At 41.8% G+C, this 20,381-nt stretch overlaps 1 protein-coding gene across 6 annotated transcripts in view; it reads right to left on the reverse strand.

The window, feature by feature from the left end:
* Window positions 1-20,381, reverse strand: part of ep400 (E1A binding protein p400) — a 28,094-nt gene that overhangs the window by 2,964 nt on the left and 4,749 nt on the right. For 2 of the 6 annotated variants that reach the window (XM_026320797.1, XM_026320794.1), the window contains exons 5-49: window positions 19,642-20,036; window positions 19,232-19,531; window positions 18,672-18,857; window positions 17,322-17,462; window positions 17,118-17,196; window positions 16,930-16,967; window positions 16,772-16,829; window positions 16,572-16,661; window positions 16,207-16,320; window positions 15,912-16,102; window positions 15,653-15,830; window positions 15,403-15,539; window positions 15,143-15,312; window positions 14,847-15,021; window positions 14,562-14,698; window positions 14,232-14,418; window positions 13,756-13,925; window positions 13,455-13,642; window positions 11,697-12,008; window positions 9,641-9,814; window positions 9,036-9,176; window positions 8,737-8,807; window positions 8,342-8,631; window positions 7,901-8,103; window positions 6,071-6,240; window positions 5,507-5,703; window positions 5,278-5,389; window positions 4,833-5,126; window positions 4,646-4,720; window positions 4,346-4,480; window positions 4,216-4,260; window positions 3,901-4,054; window positions 3,435-3,670; window positions 3,146-3,319; window positions 3,010-3,057; window positions 2,752-2,888; window positions 2,610-2,666; window positions 2,453-2,531; window positions 1,939-2,115; window positions 1,808-1,853; window positions 1,625-1,731; window positions 1,271-1,460; window positions 1,036-1,178; window positions 650-868; window positions 174-336 (exon numbers count right to left, since the gene is read on the reverse strand). In XM_026320797.1, coding sequence (XP_026176582.1) covers window positions 174-336; window positions 650-868; window positions 1,036-1,178; window positions 1,271-1,460; window positions 1,625-1,731; window positions 1,808-1,853; window positions 1,939-2,115; window positions 2,453-2,531; window positions 2,610-2,666; window positions 2,752-2,888; window positions 3,010-3,057; window positions 3,146-3,319; window positions 3,435-3,670; window positions 3,901-4,054; window positions 4,216-4,260; window positions 4,346-4,480; window positions 4,646-4,720; window positions 4,833-5,126; window positions 5,278-5,389; window positions 5,507-5,703; window positions 6,071-6,240; window positions 7,901-8,103; window positions 8,342-8,631; window positions 8,737-8,807; window positions 9,036-9,176; window positions 9,641-9,814; window positions 11,697-12,008; window positions 13,455-13,642; window positions 13,756-13,925; window positions 14,232-14,418; window positions 14,562-14,698; window positions 14,847-15,021; window positions 15,143-15,312; window positions 15,403-15,539; window positions 15,653-15,830; window positions 15,912-16,102; window positions 16,207-16,320; window positions 16,572-16,661; window positions 16,772-16,829; window positions 16,930-16,967; window positions 17,118-17,196; window positions 17,322-17,462; window positions 18,672-18,857; window positions 19,232-19,531; window positions 19,642-20,036 — 7,083 coding nt within the window. Of the gene's footprint in view, window positions 1-173; window positions 337-649; window positions 869-1,035; window positions 1,179-1,270; window positions 1,461-1,624; window positions 1,732-1,807; window positions 1,854-1,938; window positions 2,116-2,188; window positions 2,367-2,430; window positions 2,532-2,609; window positions 2,667-2,751; window positions 2,889-3,009; window positions 3,058-3,145; window positions 3,320-3,434; window positions 3,671-3,900; window positions 4,055-4,215; window positions 4,261-4,345; window positions 4,481-4,645; window positions 4,721-4,832; window positions 5,127-5,277; window positions 5,390-5,506; window positions 5,704-6,070; window positions 6,241-7,900; window positions 8,104-8,341; window positions 8,632-8,736; window positions 8,808-9,035; window positions 9,177-9,640; window positions 9,815-11,696; window positions 12,009-13,454; window positions 13,643-13,755; window positions 13,926-14,231; window positions 14,419-14,561; window positions 14,699-14,846; window positions 15,022-15,142; window positions 15,313-15,402; window positions 15,540-15,652; window positions 15,831-15,911; window positions 16,103-16,206; window positions 16,321-16,571; window positions 16,662-16,771; window positions 16,830-16,929; window positions 16,968-17,117; window positions 17,197-17,321; window positions 17,463-18,671; window positions 18,858-19,231; window positions 19,532-19,641; window positions 20,037-20,381 lie in introns of those variants that run through there. The other 4 variants (XM_026320795.1, XM_026320796.1, XM_026320798.1 and 1 more) reach the window with 4 other exon arrangements.

Genomic DNA, 20,381 nt, shown 5'->3' on the forward strand with positions numbered 1-20,381 from the left:
TGCCTGTTCTGACCCAATCTGTGGCATTAACAGTTTGTGGATAAAATAACACCAACCAACCTTTAACAAAATTTTGAACAGTTGATTGGCCTACAAAGAACATGATGAGCAACAGTCAAATCAAAATCAGAAAGAGTTTGCAGTCCAAGGAATGTGATTAGGTTTTTACACACCTGTTTTTTGGGCCTGGGTAATAGCCACACCGATGCCTGCTACAGTGACAGGCAGCGTGGTGACCCCAGCTGTTGAGACCACAGCTGGTACAGATACCACCGGAGGCTTGGTGAGGGTCACCTGTGCCGTCTGTGGTGCCTGGTTCTGAGTGGGCAATCGAGTCTGAAAAGAAACACATCCAGTATTATTGGGGCCACAACCCTAACCTCCATCAGGAACAGAGGAAACAACACAACGCCAATGAATGAAAATGAAAATACACAACGTCAATAGCATGTCACCTTTCCACAAAAGACGGTATTCATCCTAAGTTCTATTTCTGCAATGAAAGTGTCCACTAAAACAAACCATCAAACCTTTTCAATCATATGGTGAGGACGGTCAGTGTGAGACTGCAGATTCACTTCCACCAACCTCTTGTCAATCTTGCAAATTCTGTATTAATGGATAATCAAATGATCCTTGTCAGTCTTACCAGCCTGGCCATGGTGGTACCAGTCAGCACAGCTCCAGCTCTGGGTGGTGCCACAGTGGCTAACTGGGGATTGGCTTGGGCAGCAGGTGCAGGCTGTACCTGGGTGGGCTGCTGGGCCCCTGAAGCCTGTTGGCCCTGGGCTGCTGCTGCTGCCACCACTGCAGCCACCTGCTGCTGCTGCTGCAGCTGCAACTTATGCTTGTGCATCTTTGCCAAATCCTACAAACACAGTTAAAGTTAACTTTACACATTTTGTTACTATAAGCCCTGTATTGTGTTTCGTTTTGTCACAACAATTATTCATAACTGAGTAGGTCTCAGTAGTATATCAGTTATAGCAGCTCATGTCAATTATCCTAGCTATGGTAAGAGTAGTAGAGCTGTACCTGGGGTTTGCTTACAGCTTTCATCTGTGGGGAAATAGCCAGCTGTTGCGGTTGTTGTTGCTGCTGCTGCTGCAGCTGTTGCTGTCGAAGCATCTGCAGGTGGGCAGGAGGGGCACCCTTTCCTTGTTGTAACATACCTGTTGCTGGATGGATGACAGAAGTTAAGTCAGATGTGGGGAACAGTAACGGGTACTTGATGGATGGTTTTTTCAGAGATGCCTCTTCAGTCCAGTACCTGCTGAGGCCTGAGCGCCCATTTGGCGAGGCTGTGACTGTGCTGGGCTCAGTATGGGAGAAACTACTGCAGGTGCAGTCACTGGGGTAACAGCTCGAACACCTGGACCCGTAGCTATGGTGACCACTTCGGAAGGAGCAGGACCCGCAACAGCTCTCTGTTGTGTGTGGACCACCTGGGCACCAGCAGGCTGGACCAACAATAAAAAGCAACAACAGAGTGAGAAAACTGATCATTTTGTTTACAGGATGCAGGGAGTGTGGATTCTGCTTCTTCAAGCTGCTTGGGTAGTGAATTCCTGTTTGTCAGTAGATGGTTGATTTAAAGTAGCAGGGATAAATGAACATGACTCACAGACATGGCGCCTGGTATGACTGGAGATGCCAGGCGTTTGTTAGCCTGGAAAGGATTTGGGGCAACTCCAGCTACTGTGTTCACGATCACATTACCCCCTACAGCAGCTGAAATAAACACAGAAATGTATTAACTACTGGAACATCAGCAGCTGTGTAACTTGAACCATGTGTGTCCACATACCAGCCTGTATGGTAGTGCCCACAGAGGCATTTTTTATGGCTCCAGTCTGAAAAAAAAAAAAAAAATGAAATAAAAAACATGAAATAAGAGCCTTCACTATACATACTGACAAAAGGTGTTGTGATTCTCACCAGAACAGCAGCATTCGAAACAGCAGCAGCTCCAGCCACTGCAGCAGCCTGAGGGACCTGAGCCTGAGTCTGGCCAGCAGCAGGAGCTTGGGCCTGGCCCGGTGCAGTCTGGGCCTGGGGAGCACCAGCCTGCTGCTGCTGAGCTAACTGCTGAGCCTTCTGCTGCTCTGCAAGGGCCTGCAAAGACACATACCAATGAAAAACAAATGTAAACATTTAGGTGAAGATAAGAAACAAGCACAACTTGGATCTGACAGTGAAGAAACAAAGAAGATGCTCCTGATTCCTTTTGTGGTTGACAGTATATGTAAGGACACACAATGGAAAAGACCAGCCTTATGACCAGCTGCATTGGAAAAGGGAAAGACAATTATTGATGCCTCAACACAACTATGCAGGTTGTCACTACAAGACTACAACAATACTATCTTCATCTGTTGAAATAAGACCTACATACTACTACCATGCTGTTACAGATGGTTAAAAATATACATGTGTGGTCAGTTGCTGTCACCTTTTTCTCCTTGGCAATCCTTTCCGCACGTTGAGATGCCACCTGAATGGGAGGCAGGGGCTTGTCATAGCTGATCCCACTGAAGAAAAGAAAAACAGGTCTTACATTTGTTTATTTCTAGATTTAAGGTTAAGAAAATGACAACATTAAAGCAAACCTTTCTGCCAAGACAGAGGCATGTTTGGGATTCTTCTGGAATGGATTCATGCCAAGCCTGTTAGGAGATTAGATTAAATTAAGACATTTTTAAATGATCTCACTTTAATTTTCTGTCTAGGTGTTTATATATTAGTGCTTACAGTGGTTTAATTGGTGGGCTCCTCTTGCTGGCAATGATCTTCATGAGTTCAAAGCGGCTGTTGTACAGCTGCATGTGAGTGGCATTATCATCCTGTGTGTAGATCTGACAGGTCCTTAGAGGGCGACTATTCTTAGACTGAGTGTGCACGTTGACACACGCACACACACATCACAGAAAGCAACACAGAACAAAGGTCAGGAATAAAGAAACATTAACGAGAAAAAAAAACAAACAAAAAAAGTACCAACATAGGTACCTTGTATATGCTCTTTGTTTTCTTCTTGGGGTTTGCCTCATACACCAACTGAAAAAAAGGTGGAGACTTGGGTTAGACAAGTACAAGGTGAGTAAGCCAGTTTTACAGCAAGGTCGGACACCTCTGAGTTTGCTACCTTGCCCTCTTCTCTGGGAATGATGACATTCTCATAGCGGTTGCGACACTGTTTGGGTGAGCGGTAGATGCGGCTGCAGGAGTTCACTACGTCGCTCACCAGGTCCCAGTTAGGTGTGTGGGCAGGAGACACGATTGTCAAGTTAAGAGGTAATTCCAGCAGCTGCTTCACAGCCTGTCAGAAATATTAGAATAAGATATGCACATTGAAGACATACAATTTCTTGTTTCACCATGCATTATGCTTATTCATGTCCATAAATACATTATGGAAAGTGTCAGTGAGGTACCTGAAGAAGAGCCCAGTCCTCACTGATAAGCCACTCTGGGTTGTCCTGGCCTGCCTCCATAGCAGGTTTAGCCAGCGATGGGAGGGGCTTGGCAAAAGGGGCCTGCTGTTTGAGGGAGAAGTTCTTTTTCTGGTCCTTGCCCTCACGGCGAACTTTCAACATGCTGGCCTTTTCGAAAAGGGACCGTGGAGGAATGACTGTCTCCCCATGACCTTTCTTTTTCTTTCTAGCCGCTGCTGGACAAACACATTTAAGGCAAGGAGGGTCACTTCAAACTCCTTCCCGTAAAATCTACACTTTGTTACAGCCCTTAAAACAGTTACTTGCATGAAAGCAAACAAATGTACTTTTTAGAGCAAAAATGTATATTCTCAATGGAGCAGAAGCGCATGAAAGTTAAAAAAAAAAATCTGTAATCACAGCCAATGCAGGACCAAGATTTTGTTGTACATAGCTGTACCCTCACCTGAGGGGTCCATCTTGAGTCTCTTGTGCTCCTTGCGGATGTAGACAGGAGGCAACTTGGATTCTGGCATGGGTGTGGTGTCATACATCAGCATCATCACAGAGTCGATGTAAATGTCATTGTCATCCTGTGGTGGTGTAGGTGGAGTCCAAAGCTGTGTAGGAAAATCACAAGTCAGACACTGCCAGAAAACAGAGCCAGGTTTTAAACTACACCCCATTACAAGAGGGGAAAAAAAGAGAAGACGAAATGAGGAAGAAATGGAAAAATCTAACTTTTACACACAATTTAAATACATCATATTCGATTTCTTACAGGCATGATTTCAGTATGGCCGTCCTCTGCCTCAAATATATACTCCTGTTGAATAGCAGAGAGAAGGTAAATGTCAGCAACAGTACAGCACAATCCACACAGATTAGCACAAATCACATTGGCCACCCACCATGTTGTAGGCATCCTCTCTGGTGTAGGTGAAGAGATCTTCATCTCCCTCCATTATCTGCCGCTCCTGCTCCTCCTCTTTCAGCTTCTGCAGCTGCTGCAGCTCCCAGCCTCTCTTAGAGCACTCCAGCTGCTCCTGAGTAAAACAAACACAAGACATGTATCAGTCATTTACATACACAGCAAATGTACCACTGTGTTGCCACTATGGCAGAGGTCAGATGGATTGGTCAGCTAATGAACTAATTTCTACACCTATTTACTTGAAAACAATCTTTGATTAGATTTCAGTTTAAGTTACCTTAAGAGCAGTTTCATCGTCCCTGACATGGAGGTATTCCAGGTAATGCAGGGCATACCTTTCGATTGGTGTGAGCTGTTTTAGGGATACATAAGTGCAAATATAAATTCAACAATAAAAAAAAAAACCTACACATTTGACTTCAATTAATTTCTATTTTACCAGTTGTACCAACCAAAAGACCTACCTGTTCCATGACTGCGTTGAGCTCCTCAATCTGAGCAGGCTCTTCCTCAGCTTGGGTCTCTGATTCCTGGTTTTCATTTGTTGTCTCTTTGTCTGCTAACTCTTCCTCTTCCTGCTGCTGCTCTTCCTCCTCTGGCAAGGCATCCAGGTTTATACTGTGGAGAGCCTGGATGTAGGGCCTAGCCACTCTGGGAGAGATGGCTTCAGAAGCTGATGGCTCCTGGTGAAGAACAACAAACTCCTCCACTTTCTCCCCTGAGCCTGCCTCTACCTCAAACAGATCCTGGATTGTCCGCTAAAAAGACACAGTATCAGTTCAGTTATGTTATGTCCCCAAATAAAACAAAGTGGCAGAACTCTAACTCATGCACAAAAAGCTTTCACAGTTTAAATAAAAGTACCTTCAAGCAAAAATAACAGGAAAGACAACAGTAGGTGTATCTTACTTGTGTGAGGAAAGCCAAGGTGTAGTCAGTACCCTGGGCAGCAACCTCTCTAATCAGGTCCTTAGTGCCATTCTTCAGCAGCTTCTCTTCAATAGAGTTCCCACTCTCCAATCTGTGCACCAAACAAAAAGCACCAGCAGCAGTCCTTCAGTATCATTGTTTTAATGTCACCAGCGAGAGTTTCTTCACTGATGTGTTAAGGCACAAAAATAAAGAAGAATAATATTACCTGTATATGTGTATGTCCTTGGAACGCCCTATTCTGTCGCACCACTCCTGGGTGCGAGCATCCATGCTGGGATTTAGGTCTGTGTCATAGAAGATGATGGTGTCTGCATCAAACACAGTCCCAACTGCAGAGCAGCAGCGGTTGGTCAGGATGCAACAGAACACCTGCCTGTTCCTGTTAAACTTCTTCATATTTTCCTGCAGGGACACAATATCAAGCATATGATCAGACTGGGACAAAGTCTAAGGTGAACCTTGCTGAGTCTGTCTTCTAAAATTTCACTTATTTTGTGTATTTTCTTTATTTATCTTCGTGGTCTGTACCTCAAACACTCTTCAATTTAATCCAGCCTTTTATCTTGTATACATTATCATCATCCTTATTTACATCAACAGTTGAATTCCCCACAGGTTAATTAAAGTTTAATCTTTTTTGTTTGGATCTTTAATTAAGATTTCAATTTTCATATCAGACAGAGTTTCCAGTGTCAGGATGGTACATTTTTGTAAAGGTAACGCTTAATTTCAGTTGAGAAGCTTATTGGTATAGCTTGCCAGACATTACCTGTCGTTCATCAGGATGGAAGCTTTCATCGACCCGTACATAGGTAAGCTGCCTGTAATCTAGGAAGGCTTCCAGGATGTCTAGCATCTTCACCATTTGAGTAAAGATGAGGACACGGCGATTCTCTGACCTAAGCTTCTGCAGCAGAATGGCAAGAGCTTCCAGTTTACCTTGGGGTTAAAAAAAAAGGCATGGTTAGATGGGAAAATGGGCCAATACATATTTTATTTAGTTCTGATCCGATTCTGATCCACAACTGCCGATACAAATTCCAAAGTTAGAGCTCTTTCTAAACTCATTTTATCATTGCTGTTTGTATTGTACTTAAGGTTACATTATGAGACCGACATAAACCACATAGTATTCTACACCAGAGTATTCTGTACTAACAGCTTCTAGCTAACTGCGCTGACACTCGTTGTATAGGTCAGGTATAACAGTCTCTGAAATGTATTTTCTGGATGGGAAATTGTAGCTGGCCTCCAAGTGCTCCAACAGGCTGCAAATCTGACATATTCCACTACAGGAAGTGGTTGGTTTTTGAGTATAACAAAGTTAGGCAACTTCTGTAATCCTGTTAGTTAGCCTGGGTTTGGGTTGCCTGCAATATGTTTATTGTGATTATGGGAGGCATCAGTGAGAGTCTGCTGCGGTGTCTGTCACTTTCACGTGAAATCTCGTCAGGAACCCAAGTGTTTGGTTGTAACGAAGTAGCCATTCCTCCACCTCTCAGCACCCTGGCTTTCCAACTTTCCAACTAGCTGGAGCTGTCATGCTTTTCCAGACTAAAATATCTTTGTACCGGTCGTAGAACACTGGACCAGTTCTATACCTTCTTCAGGGTGCTTGAGGGTTCGTGGGAGTTTGTCCAACCAGTTCACATGTGTTTTGTGGGCTTAGAGAAGCCAGGGGCTGGAGGGAGTCCAGTTCGGGGACCACAGGATCTCATCTCTGCTTTTTGCAGATGATGTTGTCCTGTTGGCTCCATCAAGCTAGGACCTTCAGCATGCACTGGGGGGGGTTTGCAACCGAGTGTGAAGCGGCTGGGATGAGTATCGCCACCTCCAAGTCCAGGGCCATGGTTCTAAACCAGAAAAAGGTGGTCTGCCATCTCCAGGTCAGAGGAGAGACCCTGCCTCAGGTGGAGGAGTTTAAGTATCTTGGGACCTTGTTCACGAGAGAGGGTACATCGACTGCATTGCTGCTGCAGACCCTAGGGTCCCACCGGTCCGCTGTGGTGAAGAAGGAGCTGAGCTGAAAGGCGAAGCTCTCTATTTACAGATCAATCTATGTTCCAACTCTCACCTATGGTCATGAGCTCAGATGCAAGCTTCCTTGAAAATGAGCTTCCTTCGCAGGGTGGGCGGGTGCTCCCTTCCAATTTTTGATTTAAACTAGCCCAAAGAGTAAACAGATGATATTAGCTATGTTTCTATTAAATCTGATCATCCATCATCTATACCCACTTATTCCTAACCAGGGTCACAGGGATCAGCTGGAGCCTATCCCAGCTCTCTTTGGGTGAAAGGCAGGGGTCCACCCTGGACAGGTCACCAGTCCATCACAGGGCCACATAGAGACAAACAACCTCACACACTCACACTCACTCCTATGGGCAATTTAGAATCACCAATCAACCTGACATACATACATACATCCAGAGTACCTGGAGAAAACCCACACAAGCACAGGAAGAACATTCACACAGAAAGGCCGGGTTGCGAACCCAGGACCTTCTTGTTGTGGGGCAACCACTCAGCCACTGTGATGCAAATTTTTATCAAAATATTGCATATAAAAGATTATGGTGAAAAAAAATGTTGCTCTAACCTGAGTCCATCTGCATTAGTTGCAGGTCAGGATAATGGAAGAGATGCCTGCATGCCAAGTCATGGATGTCAGCAATGTGTGGAGCAGATGCCTCGTGCAGCTGCCGGCGAAAGGACTTCTGCTCAACACTGTAGGTAATCGGGGTATTGGCTGCGTACAGGTGAGGAGGTGGGGCTACAGCTGGAGGCACCACACAGAGCAGCCTATAACATGACAAAAATAAATATATGTGGGTCACTTTGAATTTAGAAACAGACCGTGGAATTGCAATGTGATAAAAGTTGTTACTTTCCTTTACAAGTGGCGGTAGAAATAGTGCTTATTATCGTGCATAAAACCCAAATAGCACTGTTTTAACAAATTGGCTTTTAATCAAGACGTAACAACAATGCATGGATTTCTAAGCCATTTCATGAAGTTTTCAATGAACATATAGCGTACCTCTTGATAAGGTTGTTGCCAGCCTCCAGGCGGTCCGCCACAGAGAGCGGAGATAACTGCAGTGCAGACGTGGTAGCTACACAGGTTCTCTGTGCCCTGAGGCAGCTCTCTCTGCCCATCCACCTCCAGCCACCAGCAGTCAGGACAGAGTGATCAGGCTCTGACATCAAAGTGCAGGCCTGTAGCAAGTCTGACCCATACAACACTCTGCGGTTACAGCGTCGCTCATTTGCTTCAAACAGGCGGCTCAAGCGCTCCTTCTGCTGCTGAGTCTTTTCTTCTGAAGACTCCTGAACATTACAGTGAGAGGTGGTACACACAGCTACAATTTAACATTTTATTTCAACAAAAAATTGTCTGCATGCTGTAAAATGCTTTGACTTTATGTTGCTGACCTGAGAACCAGCATGAGTTGCAGTAGTGAACTTGGTAGGGGCTGATGTGGCATTTGTGGTCACACATAACACTTAAAAAGAAAGAAATCATGTCAATCGTACAAGACTAAATTCTAGTCAGGGTTAAACCTGCTGTACAATAAGAGTTGTAATTTTCTGAACATGTTAGCATTTTGGGTCCCAAAAAACATGTACTGACTTCCACTATTAGAATAACAATTTGGTACTAAATAATGTGACTAGCTGGACAAAAAAATCAGAGATGGAAATTCAGTATGTGTGCTGCGAGCAAGTCACACCTTGCTGGGTTGTTGACAGAGCAGGATGGAGTGTGGCAGGTGTAGATGAGGCATTGGAGGCAGGAAGAGCTTGCGTCACTGGTTGGATTGCGTGGGGCCTGATGATCGGCTGCCCTGGAGTTGACACAATGTGCAATGTGCCTGCATCCATGACACACATTGAGCAATCAATATAAAAGGTGTCTTCTCAAAACCTAACACTAGCTAGGATGGCACTTAAAACCCACTTCGCATTAAAATAAGTGTGAAAAAATAAAAACAATGCTATAAAATGACAAAAGTTGTGACAACACATTAAAAGAAACAAGGAAAATACAACACAAAACCGGCGACAGTCAAAAAAAACATCTTCTACGGCATATAAGATTTATTGACAGTTGGTAACAGAAAGACAGGAAACATGAGGAGAGATGAGGATGACATGCAACTGCCAAATCCAAACCAGGAATTTTGCAAGTAACACCTTGAGGATTTGTAGCAAAGTAAAGTAAGCATACATAATTTGACATGAAGAACTAAAAAACTGATCGTGTAACATGGAAAATGTCAAAGCCTCTCAAAGAAATTAGCTAGTGAAAAGAGGGTGGCAATGGGATGTACATTACCGAGTGTGCCTTGGAGCTGCAACGGCTGCCCGGTGGTGAGCTGGCGGAGCTGGCTGGGGGACAAAGTAAACTTGTTTCCCTGAAACTGAAGAGTGACAGGAGTCTCTGGCTGGGAAATACGATTCTGGCTGCTTGTTATGTTGCCCAGCTGGGCAATCTTGACCACATCTCCACCTTCAATGGAAAAGAAGAACACTTAATCAAAAGGAGCATTAACAAGTCAAACAAAACATTTGGCATTTCATCTGTTACAAAACAATATACTCTGCATCAGTTAGTTGAAGGGTGAAAAAGAGACAAGACATGCAGATTCAGGGTGGATTAATCAGAGGAACGAGCACAGCCGCCCTCCACAACAGAACCATAGCAGCTCCTACTTTTACAAACCCTGATGGGGAAAGAAAATGGGTATAAGGGCAATCCTCAGGTGAAACAGAGTTCCTGAAACATACACATACATAAAGCACAGAACTTGACTGTCTTTCAAGGCAACACACTGGTCAGTAAGAAGTATACATGTTGATTGCTGTCAAAAGGTTTTAAACACCCTCTATTTATCCATCATTGCCTCTGTGTTTTTTTTATTTATTAAACATTTTGGACATTTCTAAAAAAAAAAAAATAAATAAAATTAAAAAAAAAGCTCTTTCTGATTGGCCTCAAACTTGAAAAAATATACTAAAGGGGCATAAATGACAAATTGACAATTTCAATGTCACTATGATTTTGTGGAAATTAACTACAAGTAGTTTGGACAGCACAACAAACCATGGATTGAATGGATGTTGATGAATGAATGTTTCCATCTATTTTTTTCAGTTTCTTTACTGCAGGTGTAACAGCAAGGTCAGGTGTAGTACTTCTGCCAATTTTAACAAACAAAAATTTGTTTAAGCCATCAAAAAGTACCCAGTTGTATATAGGTAAATTGAAAATGATGAATAGTGTGTAATTATTTTTATTGAGATATAAAATGTAGAATGAATAAAAAGCTATGGAGAATATGTAATTGCAGATAATCTACAGAACCTGTATGCACAAATTAGTTAAAGAGCAAAATATTGCACAACATAAACAAAACACAGAGTAAATGGTTTCAGGCTTGGATAATCTAAATTTTCCACATACACTTTGGATATACTGCAGATTGGTGGCTAAAGTTTTTTTTTTTAAAAAACAATCTTAAAAGTTTGTTTCTTTTAATTCCATTATTTTATAAAAAGCTATTGACTGAATTAAGTTATTGACATGGTACAAATTGGTAAAAACTAAGCAGAAGACATAGTTGTGAATGAATCATTATGTTGAGTGTATGTACCAGTTATCAAGGCAAAGGGATGACTAGAAATATGTGACACTTGCAGGGCTTAAACTTTTTTAAAAGAATTTAAACCAATTAAAACCATGGTCCTAAAATGTTTTTCCTTTGACATACTTAAATACTGTGTGTTGTTAATGAAAAGGTTTCTCTGTTCACATTTGAGGCAGAAAGGGTTGACAATTTGTGGGAACATATCCTCATGCTTTACAGTGATGCTCATCATCAGAGTGAAATCATAACATTAGCAGAGGAAAAAAAATTAAACAACCAAAGCTGTGGGGTTTCTTCCTGCAGCTGGACTGATGCAAGAGACAAAAGAATATTAGTAAACTGGGGAAAAAATGATTAAAAGGGGGGAGGACATACATTAAATAATGTAGTGATGTGTGGTGGAACATAAGTGGGTTGTTCATAGTGTACATGCAGGTTTTTGAGAAAGAAACTGGGGGTGCTGAGGCTGTGGAGATGCTGCTGATATGGCTGCAGGTTTAACCTTATTTCCTTTACCACGAGTTGTATAACTATGGATACATCACATGTCATGACCAAAAATTGCTGCACCACCTTTGCTGCTGCCATTGCACATTGGAGTCTATGCAGAAAGCCATTTCTCTGAAGGAGTAAAGACTGAACACATATCAGCAGTGCCCCAAGAAAAGGCCTCAGTGTAGAGCAGCCCATACTGTTGTGCCAAAGGTGGAGGGGAAATACTGAGAGGGAGGGGAGGCCACTTACTAGGCAACCGTGCCTGGGCCTGAGGTGCAAGAACCAGCTTCTGGGATAGTAAGCTGGGCTGGATGGTATGGCTGGGGGCTAGAGTTGACCTGGGGACATGTGTTAATCCAGGCTGGCTGACGGGAGCTATAGATCTCACAACTGTGCCAGCTAAGGTCTGGCCCAGACCCACAGGAGCAGCCCCCAGCACATTCTGCCCTATACCACTGTTCCCAGAGGAGGCTACATTGGAGGTGGCACAGTTGCTGCTGCTGCTGTTGCTGATGATGACAGGAGGGGTAGTCTGGGCTCTCTGAGTAGCTGTTCCGACTGCTGTGAAGTACAAGGCAATGGGGCATGGGACTACATGTTAGGGGTAACCCAGTATTTAGTCAAATCAACATATATTCACTCAGCAGTGGTGGGCCAGCACAGCAGCCATGATTAGAGATGCTACTGATTAATTGCTGAAAGGTTGATCACAGATGACAATGAAATAAACAAAATATATAACCTAACAATGAACAAAGTTGATGTGAGAGTAACTGTGCATATGTAAGAAATGAGCTTTGTGTGTGCAGGTGTCTTCAGTAGCAGCCAAACAGCATTGCAATATTATCACTTGCATAACCTTTTTAGAAAGGATCAGGGCTAGTAGTTGCTAAATGAGACAGTAATAGGGACTTAAGAAATGGGAGGCTGTAGCTGCCTTGCATTAAGCCTTGTGGTGCCATGGGGGGGAAAACAATGTGGCCAGCCCACCACTGCTGCATGGAAGTATAAATCTAAACAAATGAAACCTCTGTGGCCAATGAGGATGTACCATACCTCTCCATAAAAATTACTAGTTGCTAGGAAGACCTGACATTTAAACACTGTACATCTTTTTAAAATGTTCTGTTTAAATGTTTAAAAACATTATGGGAACAACAGTGTCTTCAGAAAATGGTCAGACCTCTTCACTTTTTGCACACTTTATTATAAATAGCAAATCTACGATTTTCCCACAACACAGCACAACTGACTAGCAGTATATATCAGATACCACAATTAACACATGTTAATGTCTAAAACTGATACTAAGACAGGTTCACCTTTCACCATCACCTAAATTGTACAGTCAAGACAACACTGTAGAGGCTTCAGGACAAGTCCTTGTGTGGCCAGGTCAAAGGCCACTTGAACACCACAGAACATCTGTGTGAGGCCTTGAAATGCCAGTTTAAGAGAATCTGCCATGAAAGATGTCATAAACTGCCCAAATCCACATGGGCAGAGACTCATCTAAAAAGGCCAAATGCTTTAACTGTTCCCATAGGGACAGTGACAAAGTACTGAAAAATCATATCATAATGAATTAAGGGCCAAAGAGTTAAGTTTATGATTTTCATAAAATTCTAAAACCATAATTTCACTTTGTCTTTATGGGTTATTAAGTGTAGACTATTGATCAGAAATAAAATATACAATACAATAAAATGTGCAAAAAGTAACGGGGTCTGAATACTTTTTAAAGCCACCATATTAAACTGGATGAGCACAGAGGGAATGATTTTTTAAAGCATGACTGCACATTAGGTTTATTTCATTTCAAAACAGAATCAGTGTATAAAGCACTCATCAGAAACTAGCATATGACAAAAATGTGAAGGCACCAACAAAACGGCTACAGGTGTTTCAGATTGATGTTTTAAAGCCTGATATTAGGTGACACCATTCACTGTGAAGACAAAATTTCCTGTCCTCTCCTGAGCACTGCTGAAGCTGAAATGGTCCTACCTTGAGCAGAGGCTATAGAAGTTGCAGTGGTGACAGGGGACTTGCCCCTGCTCTGTGCTGACTGGCTGGTGGCAGAAGCAGACGTGCCAGTCAAAGGAGAACTTGTTGGAGGACGCTGGCCTGCTGCAGTTGTCATGGCAGCCAGGCGACCTTCTGGCTTAGTCCCATACTGCACTGGCTGGAACAATCTAACCAATAAAAAAAAAGGTCATTTTGTACCCTTTATTTATTAATTTGTACCATATTAATTTGAAATTGTCCAGGAATCAACGCTGCTATATTATTAGATTTTACTGCTGACCTCATGGGTTTTATAGGGCATGGTTTGGGACGTGGTGGTGGATCTGGAGCATTGTAGATCTCCTCTATAAGCTGTCGAGTGACCCTCAGCTTAGGTACCACCTCTTCAGTCTGATACCGAGTCAGTCTGTTCTCATTATTGATCAGATCGAATATTGATATGTTCACAATCTGGAAAGGTAATGAGATAAAAGACAACAGTAGAAGTGGATTAATGCAGATTGACTATGAATACCTCATTTCATATTTCATGAAACAAAGCAAGGCAAGAAAACCCTGACTTTTCAGCAGCATCCAAATCCTTTGTATTTGTATATTGACAAATTATTTACTTATCAAAATGGTGCTGTATTATTTTTCTGTTAATTAACTAATTAATTCTTTTAGCAGGGCATTTGCCAGTTAGATTATAAATCATTTTGGGGTTTCTTTAATTAAGCAGGGCTAGCAAGCATTTCAGTGGATATGAGTGTATACCCTGCTTGTGTCCTTCTGAATAGCTCCCAGCACCAGTGAGGGGACATTGTACTGCAGAGAGGAGCAGAAGTAGGAGCTGCTCATCTCCCTGGGTGCCACCAGCTCAGGGTGATTACACACTCGCTGTAACTGCATCAGGACCTGAAGCACGCTGACAAAATGACCCGTCTTCAATGCCTCCTGAGATCTAGGGGAGCACCCAGAGACAGAAAACACAATAATGAAAGAGCGTTAGAACAAAAGCAGCAACCAATAAGACAAAATATGTACAGCTTCACATAATAAAGACTTTGCCCTGTATAACCACTGTGGCTTGATAACTTTTTTTACCCTGATTGAGTGAGGATATCCTCGTAAAGGCTCTTCTGCCTGCTGGAGAGACGGCACTTCAGGATGTGCTCATACTTCTTGGGCAGCTGTTTCTCCACGTCCCTTTTGGAACGCCTCAGAATGAAAGGCTGGATCATCTACAAAAAAAAAAAAAAAAAAAAAAAAAGAGAGGACTTCATATGCAATTTACATTTTATGATTGCATGAGAAGCTAATAAATCATGATTCCAAATATTAATGTGACATAGCTTAACAAACAGAATAATTTGCAGGAACTGTACCCACCCTGTGCAGGCGAATGACTAGTTTGTGACAGTAGTCCTGATTCTGGTCTGTGCCTGCCTTGACAGGGAAGTCAGAGTAGGGCCTAGTAATTCCTGGCAAAAGGAAGTGGATCATGGTCCACAGCTCCTTTAGAGTATTTTGTAGGGGAGTGTTGATAAGAAGAATCCTCTGCTCACTGGAATATGCAGACAGATATCTCAGTCACTCAGTTAACTGAACTGTGCATTCTGTGAGAATATTAATATTCTCACTAACTTAAATATATTTATGGTTGAATATATTTATCACCAGTTCACCTTGTGAGAGCAAAGATGGTTTCCCAGTGTTTCTCAGTCATGTTTTTGATGAGCTGCACCTCATCCAGGATCAGGTGCCTCCACCTTCTCTTCAAAAAATGGATCTGGTCTTTCATCAGCAGCTTGTAGGATGTCAAGCATACATGGAAGTTGTTGGCTTCCCCCCACCACTGCAGATCAGTGAACAGATATGTTATTTAAAAAAAGCCTGCCTATATCAATAATCTCAATATGTGTTGTTTCAATATTTCCAAAACTACCATTCTCTTTGATCGACGCTGCCTTCTGTTCCCAAGGTAAAGGAGGATCTTCAGACCAGGACACCAACGTTTGAATTCCACCTCCCAACTTAGTAACTTGCATGTCCTTACTACTATAAGGTGTGGACCCCAGATGCCTGTGGATAAAAGCAGATAAAGTATTTAGGATGTTCATTCATTCAAAAAACAAAAACAAACAAACAAACAAAAAAACACAAAATAATCTAAACGTCTTTAAACAGATACATACCCTCCTGGCCAGCTAAGTGAGCCATGTATGCCACTGTTTGTATGGTTTTGCCAAGACCTGTCTCATCAGCTAGGATACCATTTAGGTGTTTCTTGTAAAGGTTTGCCAGCCAGTCCACGCCAATTTGCTGATACTCTCGTAGTGACCCATGCAGTAGAAAAGGAGCTGCGCTGCGGGCCTAGTATAATAAAAGATCAGTTAGGAAATAATAAAAGGCATCTTTTTCTTTTATGTGTGTGAGTTTAAGAGTGTGACTTACTGAGGAAGTGGTTCTGAAGCTACCCTTGGGAAGGATCAGCTCTGTGGCAGCAGCCACTTCTGCTATGTCTCTGGCAGGCTTCCCATCAGAGTCCGAGGAAGTAGCTTTGTCAGCACCACGGTACTGGTCCACACTGAGCAGGGAATCGATCAAAACTGCTTCAGGTGGACTGCTTGCAGGACACTCTGTTTCTGGAAAATATCAACTATTTTAGAGCCACATCATTCATAATAATTACCTGAAACACATACGAGGCCAAACATGATGATTTCATTTTTTTAAATTATAAAAGCACCTTCAGTGTCCTCCACGTCATCCTCATCGCTATCAGGACAAGGCTGGGGCCACTCAAAGCCGTCAACATAGGCACCAGCATACTGCTTCACTAAAGCATCCAGAGGTATCTCAGCTAAAATACAAATACAGACATATTTGAGCAAACAATACAGAGACAAACAGGCTATTCTAAAACCTGTATAGAAAATAAAAAATTTATATTGTAAAAATATTTACAAACTTGTAATGAATTATTTTACCACTGTGAGCAACAGCAGTATCTGGTTGGTTTGTTAACAGTCCCCAGTCACATTACAACACAATGTTACATTAAGACAGTTGTCACTTTCTATAGACAAACAACTAAGTGAGGTAATTAAGTACCATCTTTAGCAAGGTCAACCAATTCTGCTTTGTGGTCAGTTTCCCCCTCCATACCCTCCTGTTCCTCTATGGTGCTTTCTTCATCTGGGACTACAAGACAGGACAGTCAATGGACAGTTACAAATAATTCTGCAGAATAAACAGAACCGTACAGACTCTAAACAACCATGCTCTTTTTTGCCATATGAATAGACACATACCATCTTCATCAACCAAAGGTGAACTTGATTTTCTCTTTCTACTTGAAGTGGCCAACTCCTACAAAAAGTAAAGTTAAACTTAAAAATATATATATATATATATATAACAAGAAATTTCTGCTTTCGCATTGTCAGTCATTAGTTAGCAAAGCACCCACCTCTTTATTAGCTTTCTCCTCTGTTGGCTGCCCAGGTACTATAACACAAGTAACTTAAGTTCAGAAATCTGGTAGTTACACACGAGTTAGTACAGGACAGTTTAACTTTGATGCAGAACCAATGGACTGAAAAGTAAAAGCTCATAATAATAATAATGTATTATTAATTAGTTGCTCAGTGAGAATACCTTTAGATGGGGTTTTTTGTAAGCTGAGTGCTTTGAGCCTCTTCTCATAAATTTCAAATTGGAGTTTAATTTCCACAACCTGAAAGAAAGGGAAAAAAAAACAAAAAAAAAAAAAACATTTAGATTAGTAAATTGATGTCACCACTTCTGAATTTTAATTGCTATACCACAATTTCATAACTTAAAATAAATACATTGATATACCTGTTCAATGTTTGACCAGAAGAATTCCACCTCTCGGGCGATAGTGCTTGCAATGTGACGAAGATGAAACTCTCTTTCTTTCTTTGACCTCTCTTCTTGCTTCTTCTGCTCTTGATGGTAACGGGCACATGTGCGAACAAGCTGTAGTGGAGACAAGAATTAGGGCTGTGCAATTAATTGAATTTTGATTGTGATTTCGGGTCTCAACGATCACAAAAACTATGTAATTGAGAAAAAAAAAAAAGATTATTCTGTTTTTCAAGTTATTTTGGCCTGTGTTACGTGGGTCTCAATGACGTGCATGTGCACTTTCGCCCCTCCAGAAGCCCAAACTCTATCAGTCTATACTGTTGGCGAAACAAGTCGCATATGTAGGAAGGAAGGAAGGAAGGAAGGAAGGAAGGAAGGAAGGAAGGAAGGAAGGAAGGAAGGAAGGAAGGAAAGAAAGAAAGAAAGAAAGAAAGAAAGAAAGAAAGAAAGAAAGAAAGAAAGAATGAAAGAAAAGAAAAGAAAAGAAAAGAAAAGGAAAGGAAAGAAGGAAAGAAAGAAAGAAAGAAAGAAAGAAAGAAAGAAAGAAAGAAAGAAAGAAAGAAAAAGAAATTCTGTTGTTTGGGAACAGTGGATTCAAAGCGGACGTGGATCGAAAACATATTTTGCGCAAGACTGCTACGGGGTGGTGTTGGCATCACTATTTATATATTTGAATATATTTTATATAACTTGTTTTAAGGAGAATTTATTGTTTTGTCAATAAATGCAACATATTTCCAAAGTCAATGAGTAATCATGTAAAATAATCGTGATTATAAATATGATTATTTTTCCATAATCGAGCAGCCCTAACAAGAATTTCTGGCTTTTACGAACATTATCAGTAACTGCTGTCAATTAATGAATATATTTTATCGCAATTAATCATTCCTTGTTAACTCAACATTCTTGGCAAATTAATCACACATTTGTATAATCTGTTAAAATATGCTTACTTTATGAAAATGTATGTTTATTATTGCAACAATCCAAAACAATGACAAATACTACTCAGAATAACCTGCATTGATTTCCCAAACATAACATCAATCTGTATAACATAATGTTAAAAAGAGTGACAAAGCTCCTGTGAGAAAAGGTCTGTGCACAGCCTGTGTATGTTGTGCGCATGAGGGTGAGGGGTTTAAACTCCGAAGTGAAGATAACTTCAAAGTCTCCCCTATGCTTCCTGGCTACAGTCTGGTGACTGAAGCAGGAAAGGTAGAAAGGTAAAAAAAAGAAACACAGAATGTGCGTTGCATGCCAATCGTGTGTCCCAAAAAAAAAAAAAAAAATTTGTGATGGAACTTAAATTCATACCTTCTTAGCAGCGGCCTCCTTCCATCTCCTCTCCTGGGCAAAGTCAGCTGCCATCCACTGCATCTCCTCCAGAAGGTAGTCCCAGTGGGACTTTGGACGTGAGGCTTCCATAAGCTTAGGGAGCCTACTGGCTGACCACTGGCCCTCCTTCCTTAGCTCAGAGATGCGCTGATGTACTTGACTTTCCTGAAAAATAGAAAGAGGCTGTGACACCAAAATTTTAATTTCTGGTAAAAGTCCTGGTCCGTGTTGCAGTTGCTCTAATTAGAGATGAATCATGATAGACAGAATACCAAATTTAAAACCGTATCTAAACACAGGGAAAAAACTGAATGTCCACAAAACAGACATTATTGGACAGTGTCAGTAAAGTGATTATTCACATTTATGAAATGCCATAACTATGAGGGAATTAAAATTAGGTGTGAGAACGTTTATAGATTTTTGCAAATACTTGCAGATTTTTTGACATGTACACTTTTATTCATGAAATACGATCCAGGCTACAAAACTCAAGATATACAATGTTGCTTTCATTAATAAAAAATAAAATAACTTACCAGTTTGGCCTGCTCAACTTGTTTATCTTGAGAGGCCTCCTGTGAGGACTGCATGGTCGCTGTTTGACCAAAGCCACTCATTTTGACTGTGGATATGCCATTGGCTCCAGACAGTTTGGACTGGGAGCTTGGGTTGATATTAGAGGCAAGAGGACGGAGAGGACTTGCAGTATGGGGTGTTGTAACAGAGTTGGGAGCAGAGAGTGGAGCAGGAGTCACAGATGTCATTGATACCGAATTTGTCATAATCCTCTGAACTGGCTGATTTGACTCTGTGCCTGGGCGAGCAAGTGCAACCGTCTATGTAGAAGGGAGAAAAACACATTCTTTATAGGACAATCTGTATTATCACTACTTAGTTAGAAAGATTTTTTAAAAATTGTATTTTTCATAGTTTCACATAAACTGACCGCTTGTCCTGACTGTAGTATGGCCTGGGATTGCTGCTGCTGGGGCTGCAGCTGAAGATGAATACCTGGCTGCATCTGCTGCTGCAGCTGGGCCTGGAGCTGTGTGTGGGGGTTCACTGTAGCTAGCACAGGCCCACCTGCCTGCACCTTCACCTGTGCCTGGAGCTGACCACTATGCTGAGCTGTATTCTCCACTAACTGAGCCTGCTGAGAGAGTGTCATAGGCAGGCTTGCCATAGGGGGAACACCCTGGGGCAACCTGCCAGGCAGCTGTGGGGGAGGGGTGTGTAGACTGGCTGCATTCTGCACTGGAGGTCCTTTGGATGGGTCGTACTGCTGTTGGTTCTGCTTCTGTCCTGCAATCTGGGCCGCTTGAGGAGTAGGCGGCATCCCGCCTGTATACACAGTAATCAAATTATAGGACACAGAAAGGAGTGGTACAGAAAGTAACACAAAGAATGACAGTAAAAATAAACTCAAGTTGTCAATTTAGTCACCTGAAGTGTTTTTTAAATAGCTTTTGTGCTCATGCTAGAATAAAACAGTAACAAATGCCACTAAGTGTTTAGTGGCTTTTCTTAATACATATTTGAGAGACCCCAGTTTATATCTTTTGAAAGTAACAAGAAGATAGTAAAATGGTATTGTTAAATATGAAATGACTGTTTGAGCTTCAGCTATTAGAGCTCCTCAGAACCTTGCCTTAATGAACTAGATGTATTGTATGAATCAACAGTAGT

The sequence above is a fragment of the Mastacembelus armatus genome, chromosome 9, assembly GCF_900324485.2.
Source record: "Mastacembelus armatus chromosome 9, fMasArm1.2, whole genome shotgun sequence".
In the NCBI taxonomy this organism is placed as follows: domain Eukaryota; kingdom Metazoa; phylum Chordata; class Actinopteri; order Synbranchiformes; family Mastacembelidae; genus Mastacembelus; species Mastacembelus armatus.